Source organism: Pristiophorus japonicus, chromosome 16 (genome assembly GCF_044704955.1).
Source record: "Pristiophorus japonicus isolate sPriJap1 chromosome 16, sPriJap1.hap1, whole genome shotgun sequence".
Classification (NCBI taxonomy): domain Eukaryota; kingdom Metazoa; phylum Chordata; class Chondrichthyes; family Pristiophoridae; genus Pristiophorus; species Pristiophorus japonicus.
The window spans coordinates 71,875,657-71,896,421 of record NC_091992.1 but is presented as its reverse complement, the minus strand read 5'-3'; the positions used below and the strand labels follow the sequence as shown (position 1 = coordinate 71,896,421).

The following is a 20,765-nucleotide window of genomic DNA, read 5'->3' as shown; positions in this document are numbered from 1 at the left end:
ACAGGATCGGTCCAAGTCAGCATGGATTTATGAAAGGGAAATCATGCTTGACCAATCTTCTGGAATTTTGTGAGGATGTAACTAGTAAAGTGGACAAGGGAGAACCAGTGGATGTAGTGTATTTGGACTTTCAAAAGGCCTTTGACAAGGTACCACATAAGAGATTGGTGTACAAGATCAAGGCACATGGTATTGGGGGTAATGTACTGGCGTGGACAGAGAATTGGTTGGCAGGCAGGAAGCAGAGAGTCGGGATAAACGGGTCCTTTTCGGAATGGGAGGCAGTAACTAGTGGAGTACCGCAGGGCTCAGTGCTGGGACCCAAGCTCTTCACAATATACATTAACGATTCGGATGAAGGAATTGAGGGTAATATCTCCAAGTTTGCAGATGACACTAAACTGGATGGCGGTGTGAGCTTTGAGGAGGATGCTAAGAGGCTGCAGGGTGATTTGGACAGGTTAGGAGAGTGGGCAAATGCATGGCAGATGCAGTATAATTTGGATAAATGTGAGGTTATCCACTTTGGTGGCAAAAACAAGAAGGCAGAATATTATCTGAATGGTGGCAGGTTAGGAAAAGGGGAGGTGCAATGAGACCTGTGTGTCATGGTTCATCAGACATTGAAAGTTGGCATGCAGGTACAGCAGGCGGTGAAGAAGGCAAATGGTATGTTGGCCTTCATAGCAAGGGGATTTGAGTATAGGAGCAGGGAGGTCTTACTGCAATTGTACAGGGCCTTAGTGAGGCCTCACCTGGAATATTGTGTTCAGTTTTGGTCTCCTAATTTGAGGAAGGACGTTCTTGCTATTGAGGGAGTGCAGCGAAGGTTCACCAGACTGATTCAAGGGATGGCTGGACTGACATATGAGGGGAGACCGGATCGACTAGGCCTTTATACACTGGAGTTTAGAAGGATGAGAGGGGATCTCATAGAAACATATAAGATTCTGACGGGACAGGACAGGTTAGATGCGGGAAGAATGTTCCCGATGTTGGGGAAGTCCAGAACCAAGGGACACAGTCTTAGGATAAGGGGCAGGCCATTTAGGACTGAGATGGGGAGAAACTTCTTCACTCAGAGAGTTGTTAACCTGTGGAATTCCCTGCCGCAGGGAGTCATTGATGCCAGTTCATTGGATATATTCAAGAGGGAGTTAGATATGGCCCTTACGGCTAACGGGATCAAGGGGTATGGAGAGAAAGCAGGAAAGGGGTACTGAGGTGAATGATCAGCCATGATCTTATTGAATGTGGTGCAGGCTCGAAGGGCCGAATGGCATACTCCTGCACCTATTTTCTATGTTTCTATGAGCCTAAGCAGATCCCACTCCACATTCTCCAGCTCACTGATGTTTCTTCAGGGGCAGAATATGCTTCCACTTGACTCTGTTCTTTGTTGCACTTAGAATCATAGAATCATCGGGCACAGAAACAGGCCAATCGGTCCATCGTATCTGTACCTATCCAATGTGGTCCCACATCCCAGATTTTTCCCCATAACCCTAACCATTACTCCTCTTTAAGCGCATGTCTAATTGTCTTTTGAAAGTCCCGATGGAATCTGATCCTACCACCCTTTCAGGTAGTACGTTCTAGATCTTAACACCACTGTGTGAAAACATGGCTCCTCATTTCCCCTCCAGTTCTTTGACAATTATTTTAATCTATGAGGAAACCATTTCTCCCGACTTGCTCTATCAAAAGCCCTCATCATTTTGAACACCTCCACTAAATCTCCCTTAACCCTCTGCTCATAGGAGAACAACCCCAGCTTCTCCGGCCTCTGCACATAATTGAAGTCCCTCATCCCTGGCACCATCCTGGTAAACCTCCTCTGCACCCTGTCCAGGGTCTGGACATCCTTCCTAAAGTGCGGTCCCCAGAACTGTACACAATACTCCAGCTGGGGCCGAAGCAGTGTTTTATTAAGGTTTATCATGACATCCTTTTAAAATAGGTGGCTGCAGAAATGAGGATGAATTGGTTTTGATCTTCCACAGTTCCCCAGATTCTAGAACATTCCCTGTAGATTGGAAGGTAGCAACTGTTCAAGAAAGGAGGGAGAGGGAAACAGGCAACTTTAAGCCAGTTAGCCTGACATCAGTAGTAGGGAAAATGTTAGAATATTATTGAGGACGTGGTAACAAAGCACTTGGAAAATCACAGTGGGCTAGAGTTTCCTCTCAAATCGCCCATTTACCGGCCAGCGGTAAATTCCACAGTCATTACCGCCGGGCGGTATTCGATACTGTCCGCCCATATATTACCGACCAAAATGGAAGTTTCATCATTAAGATCCGTTTACCACCGGACCTTAATACCGTCCTGAAAAAGCAGGTCTTACTGGATCTTAAGTGGATCTTAAGTGGGCGGTATAGACACAGATCTGACAGGTTTGTTTGATATTACACAGATCTTTATAGTTCTCCACAGTTTGATGTATTTTTAAATAGATTGTAGTATTTTCTAGTGTTCGGCAATAATATAAATGGTCTAATAAAGCCTTATTTACTCCTTTCGTCTGTCTCACTCACTAGTCTCACTCCCTCATCAGTCTCTCTCTCCTCCCCAGTCTTCCCCCCCCCAGTCTCTCTCCCCCCCCCCCCGAGTCTCTCTCCCCCCCAGTCTCTCTCCTCCCTAGTCCCTCTCCCCCACAGTCTCTCTCCCCCCCCACAGTCTCTCTCCCCCCGCAGTCTCTCTCCCCCCCTCCCAGTCTCTATCCCACCCCCCAGTCTCCCCCCCCAGTCTCTCTCCCCCCCCCCCCCGAGTCTCTCTCCCCCCCAGTCTCTCTCCTCCCTAGTCCCTCTCCCCCACAGTCTCTCTCCCCCCCCACAGTCTCTCTCCCCCCGCAGTGTCTCTCCCCCCCTCCCAGTCTCTATCCCACCCCCCAGTCTCCCCCCCAGTCTCTCTCCCCCTCCCCCAGTCTCTTTCACCCTCCCCCAGTCTCTCTCCCCCTCCCCCAGTCTCTCTCACCCCCCCCAGTATCTCTCCCCCCACCCCCAGTCTCTCTCACCCCCCAGTCTCTCTCACCCCCCCAGTCTCTCTCACCCCACAGTCTCTTTCCCCTCCCCCAGTCTCTTTCCCCCCCCCCAGTCTCTTTCCACCCCCAGTCTCTTTCCACCCCCAGTCTCTTTCCACCCCCAGTCTCTCTCCCCCCCCAGTCTCTCTTTCCCCTGTAGTCTCTCTCTCCCCCCAGTCTCTCACCCCCCTCAAAGTCTCTCACCCCCCTCCCAGTCTCTCACCCCCCTCCCAGTCTCTCATCCCCCTCCCAGTCTCTCTCACCTCCCAGTCTCTCTCAGCACCCCCCTCCAGTCTCTCAGCCCCCCCCCCCACCAGTCTCTCACATCCCTCCCAGTCTCTCTCACCTCCCAGTCTCTCTCACCTCCCAGGCTCTCTCACCCCCCCCCCCCAGTCTCTTTCACCCCCCCCCCAGTCTCTCTCTCCCCCCCCAGTCTCTCTCCCCCCCCAGTCTCTCTCTCCCCTCCCCAGTCTCTCTCTCCCCCCCCAATCTCTCACCCCCCCCCAGTCTCTCACCTCCCCCCCCAGTCTCTCACCGCCCCCCCAGTAGCTCACCCCCCCCAGTCTCTCTCACCTCCCCCAGTCTCTCTCACCTCCCCAGTCTCTCACCGCCCCCCCCAGTCTCTCTCACCTCCCAGTCTCTTTCACCCCCCCCGCCCCCCCAGTCTCTCACCCCCCCCCCCCAGTCTCTCACCCCGCCAGTCTCTCACCCCCCCCCAGTCTCTCTCAACCCCCAGTCTCTCTCACCACCCCTCCGCCGGTCTCTCTCACCCCCCAGTCTCTCTCACCACCCCCCCCCCCCCAGTCTCTCTCACCCCCCAGTCTCTCTCCACCACCAGTCTCTCACCCCCACCAGTCTCTCACCCCCCCAGTCTCTCTCAGCCCCCCCCTCCCAGTCTCTCACCCCCCCGCAGTCTCTGTCACCTCCCAGTCTCTCTCACCCCCCCCAACCCCCCCCCAGTCTCACCCCCCCCCAGTCTCACCCCCCCAGTCTCTCTCACCCCCCCCCAGTCTCTCTCACCCCCCCCCACAGTCTCTCTCACCCTCCCCAGTCTCTCTCATCCCCCCCCCAGTCTCTCTCAACCCCCCAGTCTCTCTCACCCCCCCCCAGTCTCTCTCACCCCCCTCCCAGTCTCTCACCCCCCTCCCAGTCTCTCATCCCCACCCCCAGTCTCTCACCCCCCTCCCAGTCTCTCTCACCTCCCAGTCTCTCTCAGCCCCCCTCTCCAGTCTCTCAGCCCCCCCCACCAGTCTCTCACCCCCCTCCCAGTCTCTCTCACCTCCCAGTCTCTCTCACCCCCCCCCCCAGTCTCTTTCACCCCCCCCCCCAGTCTCTCTCTCCCCCCCCAGTCTCTCTCTCCCCCCCAGTCTCTCTCTCCCCCCCAGTCTCTCTCTCCCCCCCGAGGCTCTCTCTCCCCCCCCAATCTCTCACCCCCCCCCCAGTAGCTCACCCCCCCCCAGTCTCTCTCACCTCCCCCAGTCTCTCTCACCTCCCCAGTCTCTCACCCCCCCCCAGTCTCTCTCACCTCCCAGTCTCTCTCACCCCCCCCCGCCCCCCCAGTCTCTCACCCCCCCCCCCCCAGTCTCTCACCCCGCCAGTCTCTCACCCCCCCAATCTCTCTCAACCCCCAGTCTCTCTCACCACCCCTCCGCCGGTCTCTCTCACCCCCCAGTCTCTCTCACCACCCCCCCCCCAGTCTCTCTCACCCCCCAGTCTCTCTCCACCACCAGTCTCTCACCTCCACCAGTCTCTCACCCCCCCCCAGTCTCTCTCAGCCCCCCCCTCCCAGTCTCTCACCCCCCCCGCAGTCTCTGTCACCTCCCAGTCTCTCTCACCCCCCCACCCCCCCCAGTCTCACCCCCCCCCAGTCTCTCTCACCCCCCCCCCCAGTCTCTCTCACCCCCCCCCAGTCTCACTCACGCCCCCCAGTCTCTCTTACCCCCCCCAGTCTCTCTCACCCTCCAGTCTCTCTTCCCCCCCCCCAGTCTCTCTCCCCCCCCCCCAGTCTCTCTTCCCACCCCCCCAGTCTCTCTTCCCCTCCCCAGTCTCTCTTCCCCCCCCCAGTCTCTCTTCGCCCCCCCCAGTCTCTCTTCCCCCCCCAGTCTCTCTCCCCCCCCAGTCTCTCTTCCCCCCTCAGTCTCTCTCCCCCCCCCAGTCTCTCTTCCCCCCCCAGTCTCTCTCCCCGCCCCAGTCTCTCTCACCCCCCAGTCTGTCTCACCCCCCAGTCTCTCTCACCCCCAGTCTCTCTCACCCCCCAGTCTCTCTCACCCCCCCAATCTCTCTCACCCCCCAGTCTCTCTCACCCCCCAGTCTCTCTCACCCCCCCAGTCTCTCTCACCCCCCAGTCTCTCTCACCCCCCAGTCTCTCTCACCCCCCAGTCTCTCTCACCCCCCCGTCTCTCTCACCATCCCCCCCCCCCGGTCTCTCTCACCCCCCAGTGTCTCTCACCACCTCCCCCCCCAGTCTCTCTCACCCCCCAGTCTCTCTCACCCCCCCAGTCTCTTTCCACCCCCAGTCTCTCTCTCCCCCAATCTCTCACCCCCCAGTCTCTCAACCCCCAGTCTCTCTCACCCTTCCCCCAGTCTCTCACCCCCCCCCCCCAGTCTCTCACCCCCCCAGTCTGTCATCCCCCTCCCAGTCTCTCTCACCTCCCAATCTCTCTCACCCCCCCCACCCCCCCTCCAGTCTCTCAACCCCCCCAATCTCTCTCTCAACCCCCAGTCTCTCTCACCACCCCTCCGCCGGTCTCTCTCACCCCCCAGTCTCTCTCACCACTCCCCCCCCCAGTCTCTCTCACCCCCCAGTCTCTCTCCACCACCAGTCTCTCACCTCCACCAGTCTCTCACCCCCCCCCAGTCTCTCTCAGCCCCCCCATCCCAGTCTCTCACCCCCCCCGCAGTCTCTGTCACCTCCCAGTCTCTCTCACCCCCCCACCCCCCCCAGTCTCACCCCCCCCAGTCTCTCTCACCCCCCCCCAGTCTCTCTCACCCCCCCCAGTCTCTCTCACGCCCCCCAGTCTCTCTTACCCCCCCCAGTCTCTCTCACCCTCCAGTCTCTCTTCCCCCCCCCCAGTCTCTCTCCCCCCCCCCCCAGTCTCTCTTCCCACCCCCCCAGTCTCTCTTCCCCTCCCCAGTCTCTCTTCCCCCCCCAGTCTCTCTTCGCCCCCCCCAGTCTCTCTTCCCCCCCCAGTCTCTCTCCCCCCCCAGTCTCTCTTCCCCCCCCAGTCTCTCTCCCCCCCCCAGTCTCTCTTCCCCCCCCAGTCTCTCTCCCCGCCCCAGTCTCTCTCACCCCCCAGTCTGTCTCACCCCCCAGTCTCTCTCACCCCCAGTCTCTCTCACCCCCCAGTCTCTCTCACCCCCCCAATCTCTCTCACCCCCCAGTCTCTCTCACCCCCCAGTCTCTCTCACCCCCCCAGTCTCTCTCACCCCCCAATCTCTCTCACCCCCCAATCTCTCTCACCCCCCAGTCTCTCTCACCCCCCAGTCTCTCTCACCCCCCAGTCTCTCTCACCCCCCCGTCTCTCTCACCATCCCCCCCCCCCGGTCTCTCTCACCCCCCAGTGTCTCTCACCACCTCCCCCCCCCAGTCTCTCTCACCCCCCAGTCTCTCTCACCCCCCCAGTCTCTTTCCACCCCCAGTCTCTCTCTCCCCCAATCTCTCACCCCCCAGTCTCTCAACCCCCAGTCTCTCTCACCCTTCCCCCAGTCTCTCACCCCCCCCCCCAGTCTCTCACCCCCCCAGTCTGTCATCCCCCTCCCAGTCTCTCTCACCTCCCAATCTCTCTCACCCCCCCCACCCCCCCTCCAGTCTCTCAACCCCCCCAATCTCTCTCTCCCTCCCCCAGTCTCTCTCACCCACCCCCATAGTCTCTCACCCCCCCCCCCAGCCTCTCACCCCCCCCCAGTCTCTCACCCCCCCCCAGTCTCTCACCACCCACCCCCAGTACCTCACCCCCCCCCCCCCCCGTCTCTCACCCCCCCCACCCCCCCAGTCTCTCACTTCCTTGTCTGTCTCACCCCTTACAGTGATCTCCCCTCCCACACCAATCTCACTCTTTCCCCCTCACCCCACCCACCTCAGGCCGGCAGTCTCTGGCCTGTCGTCGGTGCCTCCTGGGGCGTGGAGCCTGACAGCCACGCGCACGTACGCACAACTTGTGAGCCGAAGATTCCCGAGTCGATCAGTCTCCTCTGCCGCACACCGCCCGCTGCACTTCGCTCCCACGCCGCTTCCCCGCCGCCGACATGGAGCACTCGAAAACCGTGGGACCGCGCACCAGCGGCATTCCGCCGGTTGAAAAAGATGCAACCACCGGAACACCACTAAGGATCGGACGGGAGCAATTTAAATGGATGATTAGGCAGAGTTAACACGGTTTTATGAAAGGGAAATCATGTTTGACAAATCTATTTTTGACAAATCTTCTTGAACCTCTGCAGTCCGTGTGGTGAAGGTGCTCCCACAGTGCTGTTAGGGAGGGTGCTCCAGGATTCTGACCCGGCGACTATGAAGGAACGGTGATACATTTCCAAGTCAGGATGGTGTGTAACTCGAAGGGGAACGTGGAGGTGGTGGTGTTCCCATGCGCCTGCTGCCCTTGTCCTTCTAGGTGGTAGAGGTCACGGGTTTGGGAGGTGCTGCCGAAGAAGCCTTGGCGTGTTGCTGCAGTGCATCTTGTAGATAGTGCACACTGCAGCCACGGTGCGCCGGTGGTGGAGGGAGTGAATGTTGAAGGTGGTGGATGGGGTGCCAATCAAGCGGGCTGCTTTGTCCTGGATGATGTCGAGCTTCTTGAGTGTTGTTGGAGCTTCACTCATCCAGGCAAGTGGAGAGTATTCCATCACACTCCTGACTTGTGCCTTGTAGATGGAGGAATGGCTTTGGGGAGTTGTGAGACACTCACCGTAGAATACCCAGCCCCTGACCAGCTCTTGTTGCCACAGTATTTATGTGGCTGGTCCAGTTAAGTTTCTGGCCAATGAAGATCCCCAGGATGTTGATGGTGGGGGATTCGGCAATGGTAATGCCGTTGAATGTCAAGGGACGGTGGTTAGACTCTCGCTTGTTGGAGATAGTCATTGCCTGGCACTTGTGTGGCGCGAAAGTTACTGGCCACATCAGCCCAAGCCTGAAAGTCGTCCATTACTGGGGAGTTGTGAATGGAATTGAACACTGTGCAACCATCAGTGAACATTCCCACTCCTGACCTTGGAAGGGAAGGTCATTGATGAAGCGGCTGAAGATGGTTGGGCCTAGGACACTGCTCTGAGGAAGTCCAGCAGCGATGTCCTGGGGCTGTGATGATTGACCTCCAACAACCACAACCATCTTTTTTTGTGCTAGGCATGACCCTAGCCAGTGGAGAGTTTTCCCACTGATTCCCATTGACTTCAGTTTTATTTGGGCTCTGTGATGCCACACTCGGTCAAATGCTGCCTTGATTTCAAGGACAGTCACTCTCACCTCACCTCTGGAATCCAGCTCTTTTGTCCATGTTTGGACCACGGCTGTAATGAGATCTGGAACCAATTGGTCCTGGCAGAACCCAAACTGGGCATCGGTGAGCAGGTTGTTGGTGAGTAAGTGCCACTTGATAGCACTGTCGACGACACCTTCCATCACTTTGCTGATGATTGAGAGTAGACTGATGGGGCGCTAATTGACTGGATTGGATTTGTCCTGCTTTCTGTGGACAGGACATACCTGGGCAGTTTTCCACATTGTCGGGTCGATGTCAGTGTTGTAGCTGTACTGGAACAGCTTGGCTAGAGGCGCGGCTAGTTCTGGAGCACAAGTCTTCAGCACAACAGCCGGGATGTTGTCGGGGCCATAACCTTTGCTGTATCCAGTGCGCTCAGCCATTTCTTGATATCACGTGGACTGAATTAAATTGACTGATGACTGGCTTCTGTGATGGTGGGGACCTCAGGAGGAGGCCGATATGGATCATCCACTTGGCACTTCTGGCTGAAGATGGTTATAAACACTTCAGCCTTGCCTTTTGCACTACGTGCTGGGCTCCGCCATCATTGAGGATGGGGAGATTCATGGAGCCTCCTCCTCCCGTTAATTGTTTAATTGTCCACCACCATTCACGACTGGATGTGGCAGGACCTGCAGAGCTTTGATCTGATCCGTTGGTTATGGTATCGCTGAGCTCTGTCTATAACATGCTGCTCCCGCTGTTTAGCATGCACGTAGTCCTGTGTTGCAGCTTCCCCAGGTTGGCACCTCCTTTTTAGGTATGCCTGGTGATGCTCCTGGCATGCTCTTCTACACTCCTCATTAACCAGGGTTGGTCCCCTGGTTTGATGGTAATGGTAGAGTGAGGGATATGCCGGGCCATGAGGTTACAGATTGTGGTGGAATACAATTCTGCTGCAGCTGATGGCCCTCAGCGCCTCATGGATGGTCAGTTTTGAGCTGCTAGATCTGTTCTGAATCTCTCCCATTTAGCACAGTGGTCGTGCCACACAACACAATGGAGGGTGTCCTCACTGATGGGACTTCATTTCCACAATGATTGTGCGGTGGTCACTGATACCAGTACTGTCATGGACAGATGCATCTGCGACGGGTAGATTGGTGTCCTTCGGGAATCGGTCAGTAGTGGTGCTACCGAGCCACTCTTGGTGATGCATATTGAAGTCCCCCACCCAGAGTACATTCTGTGCCCTTGCTACTCTCAGTGCTTCTTCCAAGTGATGTTGAACATGGAGGAGTACTGATTCATCAGCTGAGGGAGGGTAGTAGGTGGTAATCAGCAGGAGGTTTGCTTGCCCACGCTTGACCTGAAGCCATGAGACTTCATGGGGTCCGGAGTCAATGTTGAGGACTCCCAGGGCACTCCCTCCCGACTGTATACACCCGAGCTGCCGCCTCAGGAGAGTCTGTCCTGCCGGTGGGACAGGACATACCCAGGGATGGTGATGGAGGAGTTTGGGACATTGGCTGAAAGGTATGATTCTGTGAGTATGACTATATCAGGCTGTTGCTTGACTAGTCTCTGGGACAGCTCTCCCAATGTCGGCACAAGTCCCCAGATGTTATTGAGGAGAACTTTGCAGGGTCGACAGGGCTGGATGTGGCTTTGTCGTGTCCGAAGCCGGTGCCTATGTCGATGCCATGTGGTCCGTCTAGTTTTATTCATATTGTTTCTGTAGTGGTTTTGTACAACCGAGTGTCTCGCTGGGCCATTTCAGAGGGCAGTTAAGAGTCAGCGACATTGCTGTGGGTCTGGAGTCACACATAGACCAGACTGGGTAAGGACAGAAGATATCCTTCCCTAAAGGACATTAGTGAACCAGATCAATTTTTACGATAATCCGTAGTTTCAATGTCACCATTACTGACACTAACTTTTTATTCCAGATTTATTTAATTAACTGAATTTAAATTCCTCAACTGCCGTAGTGAGGTTTGAACTCATGTCTCTGGATCATTAGTCCAGTAACTTAACCACTATGCTACTATGTGTACCATCTATAAGATGCACTGCAGCAACTCGCCAAGGCTCCGTCGGCAGCACCTCCCAAAGCCGTGACCCCCACCACCAAGAAGGACAAGGGCAGCAGGTGCATGGGAACACCACCACCTCCACATTCCCCTCCAAGTTACACACCATCCTGACTTGGAAATATATCGCCGTTCCTTCATCGTCACTGCGTCACAATCCTGAAACTCCCTTCCTAACAGCACTGTGGGAGCACCTTCACCACACAGACTGCAGCGGCTCAAGAAGGCGGCTCACCACCACCTTCTCAAGGGGCAATTAGGGATGGGCAATAAATGCTGGGCCTGGTCAGCGACGTCCACAAAAAAAGGAGAGATTGAGTAGAATGGGCCTATATTCTCTGGAGTTTAAAAGAATGAGAGGTGATCTCATTGAAACATATAAGATTATTAGAGAGCTTGACAGGGTAGATGCTGAGAGGTTTGTTTCCCCCTGGCTGAAGAGTCTAGAACTAGGGGTCTCAGGATAAGGGTTTAAGACTGAGAAAGGGAGAAATTTCTTCACTCAGAGGATTGTTAATCTTTGGAATTCTCTACCCCAGAGTGCTGTGGATGCTGAGCCGTTCCGGTTTGAGGCCTTGTTGACTATTACAAGCTCGGAATCCATGTCGATTTATAATGTTAAGAAAGGGGGCTCCCTTGAGTGATGCATTTTGGTAGGAAGAATGAGGAGATGCAATTTAAATTAAGTGGTGCAGTTTTAAAGGGGGTTTAGGAACAGAGAGACCTGGGGTGTTTGTACACAAATATTTGAAGGTCACAGGGCAAAATGATATGGCTGTTAAAAAATCATATGGGTTCCTGGGCTTTATAATTAGAGGCATAGGGCTAGATTGTCCCCAAAACCCACCAGCGCCCGATTGCCGCCCATAAAAACACTGAGGCTGGAAAGATTATCGCCGGCAAAAACTTCCCGAAAAAAAATTTCAAATCCGCCCAGCGAAAAATATGGGCCTTGCACCTCCAATCTTGGCGGGTAAGTGCAATTTCGGCTAGATTGGGCGGTGCCTAAAGAAAATGAGCGAAAAATTTAAAAATCTATAAAAATTTACACCGAGGCTGCGGGTTGGGCCTAACACCAACAAAAGAATAAAAATCATTTTTCAAAAAACCTAACTAAAAAATCCCCAAAATATTCCCAAGACATTTTTTAATTAAATCACCCCAACAGATTTTGAAAATAAATAGTAATAAACCAATCACTTTCCTTTTTCTTGCAGACCTACTTACCGACCAGCCAGCTCCACTGATCCTCGTGGGCGGTTTAAACAGGTTTTTTATAGTTACCTACGGGTCCCCGCTCAGCCAAAGATCGTGCCAGGGCGATCTGTGGACATTGCACGCCGGCGGTCCGCTCCCCAGTGGGATTTCAAAACCGCCGGCGGGCCTCAGGTAGGGAATTTTTCGCCGACCTGTTTCTCGCGAGAAACCGGGCAGCGATGGAATGCAAATTCTAGCCCATAGAGTACAGAAGCAAGAAGTTATACTAAACCTTTATATAGCACTGGCTAGGCCTCAACTGGACTATTGTGTCCAATTCTAGGTACCGCACTTTAGGAAGGGTGTGAAGGATTTAGAGAGGGTGCAGAGGATGGTAGCAGGGATGAGGGACTTCAGTTACATGGGGAGACTGGAGAAGCTGCGGTTGTTCTCCTTACAGCAGAGAAGGTTATGGGGAGGTTTAATAGAGGTGTGCAAAATTATGAGGGGTTTTGATAGAGTAAATAAAGAGAAATTGTTTCCAGTGGCAGGAGCTTTATTAACCAGAGGACACAGGTTTAAGATCATTGGCAACAAAGGGGCGACGAGGAAAACATTTTATGCAGCGAGTTGTGATCTGGAACGCGCTGCCTGAAAGGCGGTGGAAGCAGATTCAATAGTAACTTTAAAAAGGGAATTGGATAAATACTTGAAGGGTAGAAAATTGTCAGGCTATGGGGAAAGAGTATTACGGTGTTGGGGGATATGGGGCAAAGGCTTATGGAGTTAGGTCACAGATCAGCCATGAACAGGCTCGAGGGGCTCAATGGCCTACTCGTGCCCCCATATTCCTATAGAGGAGTGGGACTAATTGGAGAGCTGGTTCAAGGAGGCCGAATGGCCTCCTCCTCTGCTGTAAGATTCCATGATTCTGGAGCAGAGGAGAAAGTACTGGCGAAAAAAGGGGGCTCGGGAAATTGAGTGCAGTTATTTTAGTTTTTTAAATGTGACCTCTGCTGTTCTTCTCCCGCAGCGTTCCAATTACCTGCACAGAGAGGCCCTGCAGCTGGCACAGCTGTACCCGAACATCCGGATCACCCCCTGGCGCATGGTTACAATCTGGGGAGGGGCGAGCCTGCTGAAGATGTACCTGCACTGCATGAAGGATCTGCTGGAAATGACTGACTGGCAGTGGGACTATTTCATCAACCTGAGTGCCACTGACTACCCCACCAGGTCAGTGCCTTTGACTAACGGGGAGGTGAGAGGAGCGAGCTCCCGATTGGAGCCATGGAGGGTAATACTGGTGCCACATTGAGAAAAGCTGCAGTTTTGGGTGATAATTAGCTCTGCCCTCCCACCCACACCTCCCCTGAACTTTCGGGGTACAGTGCCACACATGCCTAATACCTTTCGACCCATCACCCCCAAGTGGCCAATTTTTCATAACGTGAGTGCAGGCAGCAAACGTCAGCAAGTTCTCTGACAGTCGGGAGCGTATTGTGCCCTTGCACAATGTCAGTGAGAGCCATTGGATAGCGGGCAGGAGGAACCCTGCCGGATATTTTGTCCTCCCTCCTTAACCAGGGTCAGTTGTTGGCTCCCTCTCCCACGGTTGCCCGGGCAGGGATTAACCTACCCAGCACACAGCTGGAATCGGGCCCGGCACTTCCTGGTGTAGTGCAGGGAGCGGCCTTTACCCATCAGGCTGTTGGGGAAGTTGCCGACCTTAAATATGTTCCCTTTACCCCCCCCCACCCTGAGAACCCGCCACCCCCCCCCCCCACCCCACCATCATCATAGGCAGTCCCTCGGAATCGAGGAAGACTTGCTTCCACTCTAAAAGTGAGTTCTCAGGTGACTGAACAGTCCAATACGGGAATTATAGTCTCTGTCACAGGTGGGACAGACAGTGGTTGAGGGAAGAGGTGAGTGGGACTGGTTTGCCGCACGCTCCTTCCGCTGCCTGCGCTTATTTTCTGCATGCTCTCGGCAACGAGACTCGAGGTGCTCAGCACCCCCCACCCCACCCTTCTCAGCTGCATGACTTCCATCTAGGAGTCTAGCCAAGAACGGCCACAAGCTGGAAAATGGAGAGAGAGTGCAAGCACAAGGATGGCCAGATAATAAACATCCGCGGAGAGACCCGCGAGCATTTGCCTGTCTGTTGGCACAATGCCAGTTGGCTTTGATCCCATTTTGTTCAATCCTTCCTGAACTAATTAACAGCTAGCCGAGGTGTTAATGGATTATCCAGCTTCAGGTGCATCAGCACGTAATCCACACACAGCAGCTAATCGTGTAAGAATGGTTTCCTGACTTCACTTTGAGAATTGGGACATTGCTAAAACATTGATTTATTTTGCCAATTATCTCCCTTCGTTCCTGGAAGGGAGTCTTGTCTCCAGTACTTCATTCTCACAGCCACTCTTCATGTGACAGCTCAGCTCTAAATGCCAGTACATTGCAACCACATCCAACCCTCTCCTCTCCGACACCGACACACAGCTCGCAGCAGGGCTCACTGGGCAGTGATCAGGACTGGGAACGTTGGCTGATACTTTCACCCAACCACAGCCCTGACTAACTTCACACAGACTGCAAGTATTTATATAAAGTAATCAGAACTGCTCAGGAGAGATTAGGGCAACAGAGAGCAGGGTGATTGAATGTTTCCCATATCGGGCTGCTGTTGGTGGACTTGAATTAAGTTGTTTGGCTTGTCTGAAGCCTGCTGTCCCCAACACGTTATCACACCACATAATTCCCCTCGGGTCCCAGTACAGAGCTGTAAACATTGGACAAACCATGGGTGGCAGATCTGCAGTCATGACAAGATATTTGGGGCATCGAATGGCGTATGGGGAAAAATTGACTACCCTGGGTCTTTTCTCTCTTGGAAAAAGATTGAGAGCGGATTTATACAAGTGTTTACAATTATGAAAGGCTTGGGCAAATTGGATCCAAGTGAGCTTTTCTGCAGTGTACAGAATTTAAACACAAGGGGTAGAAATTGCCCCGCCCAAAACACCACATCAGTGGTTTTTACTGCAGCTGCGGTAGAGGTCGCCTCTTGAGCGAAATTCTGCCCTTTGTTGTTTTATTTTTTATTTGGATCTCGAAGTCCCTCTTAATGGGGGCGGTGAGTACACGGGGGGCGGAGACGGGGCGGTGAATACACGGGGGGCGGAGACGGGGCTGTGAGTACATGAGGGGCGGAGATGGGGTGGTGAGTACACGGGGGGGCGGAGATGGGGCGGTGAGTACACGGGGGGCGGAGATGGGGTGGTGAGTACACGGGGGGCGGAGATGGGGTGGTGAGTACACGGGGGGGCGGAGATGGGGCGGTGAGTACACGGGGGGCGGAGATGGGGTGGTGAGTACACGGGGGGCGGAGATGGGGTGGTGAGTACACGGGGGGCGGAGATGGGGTGGTGAGTACACGGGGGGGCGGAGATGGGGCGGTGAGTACACGGGGGGCGGAGATGGGGTGGTGAGTACACGGGGGGCGGAGATGGGGTGGTGAGTACACGGGGGGCGGAGATGGGGTGGTGAGTACACGGGGGGCGGAGATGGGGTGGTGAGTACACGGGGGGCGGAGATGGGGTGGTGAGTACACGGGGGGCGGAGATGGGGTGGTGAGTACACGGGGGGCGGAGATGGGGTGGTGAGTACACGGGGGGCGGAGATGGGGTGGTGAGTACACGGGGGGGGGGGCGGAGATGGGGTGGTGAGTACACGGGGAGGTGGTGAGTACACGAGGGGCGGCGATGGGGTGGTGAGTACACGGGGGGCGGAGATGGAATGGTGAGTACACGGGGGGGGGGGCGGAGATGGGGTGGTGAGTACACGGGGAGGTGGTGAGTACACGAGGGGCGGCGATGGGGTGGTGAGTACACGGGGGGCGGAGATGGAATGGTGAGTACACGGGGGGGGGGGGCGGAGATGGGGTGGTGAGTACACGGGGAGGTGGTGAGTACACGGGGGGCGGAGATGGGGTGGTGAATACACGGGGGGGCGGAGATGGGGTGGTGAGTACACGGGGGGCGGAGATGGGGTGGTGAGTACACGGGGGGCGGAGATGGGGTAGTGAGTACACGGGGGGGGCGGTGAGTACACGAGGGGCGGAGACGGGATGGTGAGTACACGAGGGGCGGAGACAGGGCGGTGAGTACACGGGGGGCGGAGACGGGGTGGTGAGTACACGAGGGGCGGATACGGGGCAGTGAGAACACAAGGGGCGGAGACAGGGCAGTGAGTACATGGGGGGGGCGGTGAGTACACGAGGGGCGGAGACAGGGCAGTGAGTACATGGGGAGCGGAGACAGGGTGGTGAGTACATGAGAGGGATGGAGACGGGGCAGTGAGTACGTGAGAGGGATGGAGACGGGGCAGTGAGTACACGAGGGGCGGAGACGGGGCAGTGAGTACATGAGAGGGGTTCGATGTAACCCTATTCATAGGAATTGCTGAATACCCTTGGATCCATTGTGTGCTAACTGCTCCATTCACAAATATGAATAAAAGTTTGGTATCAAACTCTGAACAGCAGCAAGCCATTTGGGCTCATTTTCTCCATTCCCTTCCATTTTTCTGCCATTCATCTCCCCAGCCATGATCTTATTAAATGGCGGAGCAGGCTCAAGGGGCCAAATGGCCTACTCCTGCTCCTATTTTTTATGTTCTTATGTTCCCCTACTTTCTCTTTTTCCTTCCCCTCCCCTCCCTTTATCTCTCCCCACCCTGCACCTCCCTTTTTCTTTCTTTTGTTCTCCTCTCTTCCAATTCCTCCCGACAGCCATGCCCTCCCTCTCTCCTCGGTCAGGCAGAATCAGCATGGATTTATGAAGGGGAAGTCATGTTTGACAAATTTGCTGGAATTCTTTGAGGATGTAATGAACAGGATGGATAAAGGGGAACCAGTGGATGTGGTATATTTGGACTTCCAGAAGGCATTTGACAAGGTGCCACATAAAAGGTTACTGCACAAGTTAAAAGTTCACGGGGTTGGGGGTAATATATTAGCATGGATAGAGGATTGGCTAACTAACAAAAAACAGAGAGTCGGGATAAATGGTTCATTCTCTGGTTGGCAACCAGTAACTAGTGGGGTGCCGCAGGGATCAGTGCTGGGATCCCAACTATTTACAATCTATATTAAAGACTTGGAAGAAGGGACTGAGTGTAATGTAGCCAAGTTTGCTGACGATACAAGGATGGGAGGAAAAGCAATGTGTGAGGAGGACACAAAAAATCTGCAATAAGACATAGACAGGCTAAGTGAGTGGGATAAAATTTGACAGGTGGAGTATAGTTGGAAAGTGTGAGGTCAAGCACTTTGGCAGAAAAAAATCAAAGAGCAAGTTATTATTTAAATGAAGAAAGATTGCAAAATGCTGCAGTACAGCGGGACCTGGGGGTACTTGTGCATGAAACACAAAAGGATAGTATGCAGGTACAGCAAGTGATCAGGAAGGCCAATGGTATCTTGGCTTTTATTGCAGAGGGGATGGAGTATAAAAGCAGGGAAGTCTTACTACAACTATATAAGGTATTGGTGAGGCCACACCTGGAATACTGCATGCAGTTTTGGTTTCCATATTTATGAAAGGATATACTTGCTTTGGAGGCAGTTCAGAGAAGGTTCACTAGGTTGATTCTGGAGATGAGGGGGTTGACATGAGGAAAGGTTGAGAAGGTTGGGCCTCTACTCATTGGAGTTCAGAAGAATGAGAGGTGATCTTATCGAAATGTATAAGATTATGAGGAGGTTTGACGGTGTGGATGCAGAGAGGATGTTTCCACTGATGGGGGAGACTAGAACTAGGGGGCATAATCTTAGAATCAGGGGCCGCCCATTTAAAACTGAGATGAGGAGAAATTTATTCTCTCAGAGGGTTGTAAATCTGTGGAATTTGCTGCCTCAGAGAGATGTGGAAGCCGGGACATTGAATAAATTTAAGACAGAAATAGACAGTTTCTTAAACGATAAGGGAATAAGAGGTTACAGGGAGCGGGTGGGGAAGTGGAGCAGCGTCCATGATTGGATCAGCCATGATCTTATTGAATGGCGGAGCAGGCTCGAGGGGCCATATGGCCTACTCCTGCTCCTATTTCTTATGTTTCCTCCCATCTCCCTTCCGTTCCCTTTCACTCCTCTCCACACCACTTCCCACCTCCTCTCCCCTTCTAACCCATGCTGTATCTGGCTGGCATCCACCAAGTACCTCGCACAAGTGGCCATACTTTGTGTATTAGCCAAGACAGTGAGTATCTGCAGGCTATTCGACAACAGAAAGCGTCACGAATGAACCTGATCCTGCCTTTCCCAGTCGGGGTCAGTGGGTGGTGATCGGGAGTGGGAACCCTGGCTGGTGTTTCATTTCCTGAACCCAGGGGTACTGAGGCCCACTACTGCCCCAGCTGGGTTCTGCAGACCAAACATTCGTCCGATCACCAGGCTCCTTTAAGAATTAATTCTCACTATTTTCACTGCCTCCTTTGGTTATTTCTGTTGAGTGAGTCACAACAGTGACTGGATTTCAAACGTGATTCATTGGATTTTAAACCCTTTGCCACATCCTGCGGAAGTGATGAGGCCAAATAAAAGCAAGTTCCTTCTTTATTTCTTAATTCATCACTAAATTGGCATTCTGACTGGTGTAAGGACTGGGAAACATCACGTCTACACTGGAGGGGCACTTCTCAGATTGGGACTGAGGTTAATTGTTGGGACAGTGTAGAGGGAGCTTTACTCTGTATCTAACCCATGCTGTACCTGTCCTGGGAGTGTTTGATGGGACAGTGTAGAGGGAGCTTTACTCTGTATCTAACCCGTGCTGTACCTGCCCTGGGAGTGTTTGATGGGACAGTGTAGAGGGAGCTTTACTCTGTATCTAACCCATGCTGTACCTGTCCTGGGAGTGTTTGATGGGACAGTGTAGAGGGAGCTTTACTCTGTATCTAACCCATGCTGTACCTGTCCTGGGAGTGTTTGATGGGACAGTGTAGAGGGAGCTTTACTCTGTATCTAACCTGTGCTGTTCCTGCCCTGGGAGTGTTTGATTCTAATCAAAATGGAAAATGTTCCATTCACCAATATTAACAGGAAAAGGAAAATACTGCGGATGCTCAAAGTCTGAAATAAAATAGAAAATGCTGTAAACACTCAGCAGCTCTGGAGGGAGAAACATTCTTCATCTTGACCAGCACAAAATTGATGCAGAACATAACCTGTGTGAACAGTAAAGTTAGGAAGTAAAAGATTAAAAGCTGTTGTTTAGATTGTTAACTCTTTGAATCCACAGGACTAACGATGAGCTGGTGGGATTCCTCTCCAGGTACAGAGAGAAGAACTTCCTGAAATCTCATGGCCGGGATAATGCCAGGTAGGTGCTGAGACCTGGCCCAGGGTTGAAGTTGTGATGGACCTGGGGCAGTGTGGGGCTCACTGACCTCAGCTTGGCCTGTAGTGGGAACGCTCCCGTTGTCTCAGAAACTGTGGTATTGCAGGGTCAAAGGTTTCAATTATTAAGAAACCAAATAAAAAGCCAAGGCCCAATGTTGCACATTGGAAGAATAAACTGGGTGTTGTACGTGCTCTGTGAGAGGTGAATCACAGAATAGTACAGCACAGTAGGAGGCCATTCGGCCTATCGAATCTGCGCAGCTCTCTTTCAAAGAGCAATCTGGTCAGTCCCATATCCCTGTAATTGTTTCTCCTTCAAGTATCCAATTCCATTTTGAAGGCTACAATTGAATCTGTTTCCACCATCCTATCAGGCAGTGCATTCCAAATCCTAACCACTCGTTGCGTAAAAAGGTTTTCCTCATGTCGCCTCTGGTTCTTTTGCAAATCACCTTAAATCTGTGCCCTCTGATTACGGATCCTTCAGCCATTGGAAACAGTATCTCTTTATTTATTCTATCTGAACACTTCATTATTTTAAACACCTCTAACAAATCTCCTCGCAGACTTCTCAGCTCCAAAGACAACCATCCCAGCTTCTTCAGTCTATCCACATAACTGTATTCCCTCATCCCTGGAACCATTCTAGTAAATTGCTTCTATCCAGTCTTCACATCCTTCCCAAAGTGCGGTGCCCAGAATTGGACACAATACTCCAGCTGGGGCTGAACTAGTGTTTTATAAAAGTTCAGAATAACTTCCTGGCTTTCTTCACCGCCTGCTGTACCTACATGCCAACTTTCAATGACTGATGAACCATGACACCCAGGTCTCGTTGCAGCTCCCCTTTTACTAATCTGTCACCATTCAGATAATATTCTGCCTTCGTGTTTTTGCCACCAAAGTGGATAACCTCACATTTATCCACATTAACTGCAACTGCCATGCATTTACTCACTCGCCTAACCTGTCCAAGTCATCCTGCAGCCTCTTAGCATCCTCCTCACAGCTCACACTGCCACCCAGCTTAGTGTCATCTGCAAACTTGGAGATATTACACTCAATTCCTTCGTCTAAATCATTAATGTATATTGTAAATAGCTGGGGTCCCAGCACTGAGCCCTGCGGCACCCCACTAGTCACTGCCTGCCATTCTGAAAAGGACCCATTTATCCCGACTCTTTGCTTCCTGTCTGCCAACCAGTTCTCTGTCCACGTCAATACATTACCCCCAATACCATGTGCTTAAATTTTGCACACCAATCTCTTGTATGGGACCTTGTCAAAAGCCTTTTGAAAGTCCAAATACACCACATTCACTGGTTCTCTCTTGTCCACTCTACTAGTTACATCCTCAAAAAATTCTAGATTTGTCAAGCATGATTTCCCCTTTCATAAATCCACGCTGACTTGGACCGATCCTGTCACTGCTTTCCAAATGCGCTGCTATTACATCTTCAATAATTGATTCCAACATTTTCCCCACTACTGATGTCAGGCTAACCGGTCTATAATTCCCTGTTTTCTCTCTCCCTCCTTTTTTAAAAAGTGGGGTTACATTAGCTACCCTCCAATCCATAGGAACTGATCCAGAATCTATAGAATATTGGAAAATAACTACC

At 53.0% G+C, this 20,765-nt stretch overlaps 1 protein-coding gene across 1 annotated transcript in view; it reads left to right on the top strand.

The window, feature by feature from the left end:
* xylt2 (xylosyltransferase II) overlaps nt 1-20,765 on the top strand; it is a 370,823-nt gene that overhangs the window by 300,595 nt on the left and 49,463 nt on the right. The window contains exons 4-5 of the mRNA XM_070857420.1: nt 12,769-12,971; nt 19,043-19,123. Of these exons, the coding sequence (XP_070713521.1) occupies nt 12,769-12,971; nt 19,043-19,123 (284 nt within the window). The remainder of the gene's footprint in view (nt 1-12,768; nt 12,972-19,042; nt 19,124-20,765) is intronic.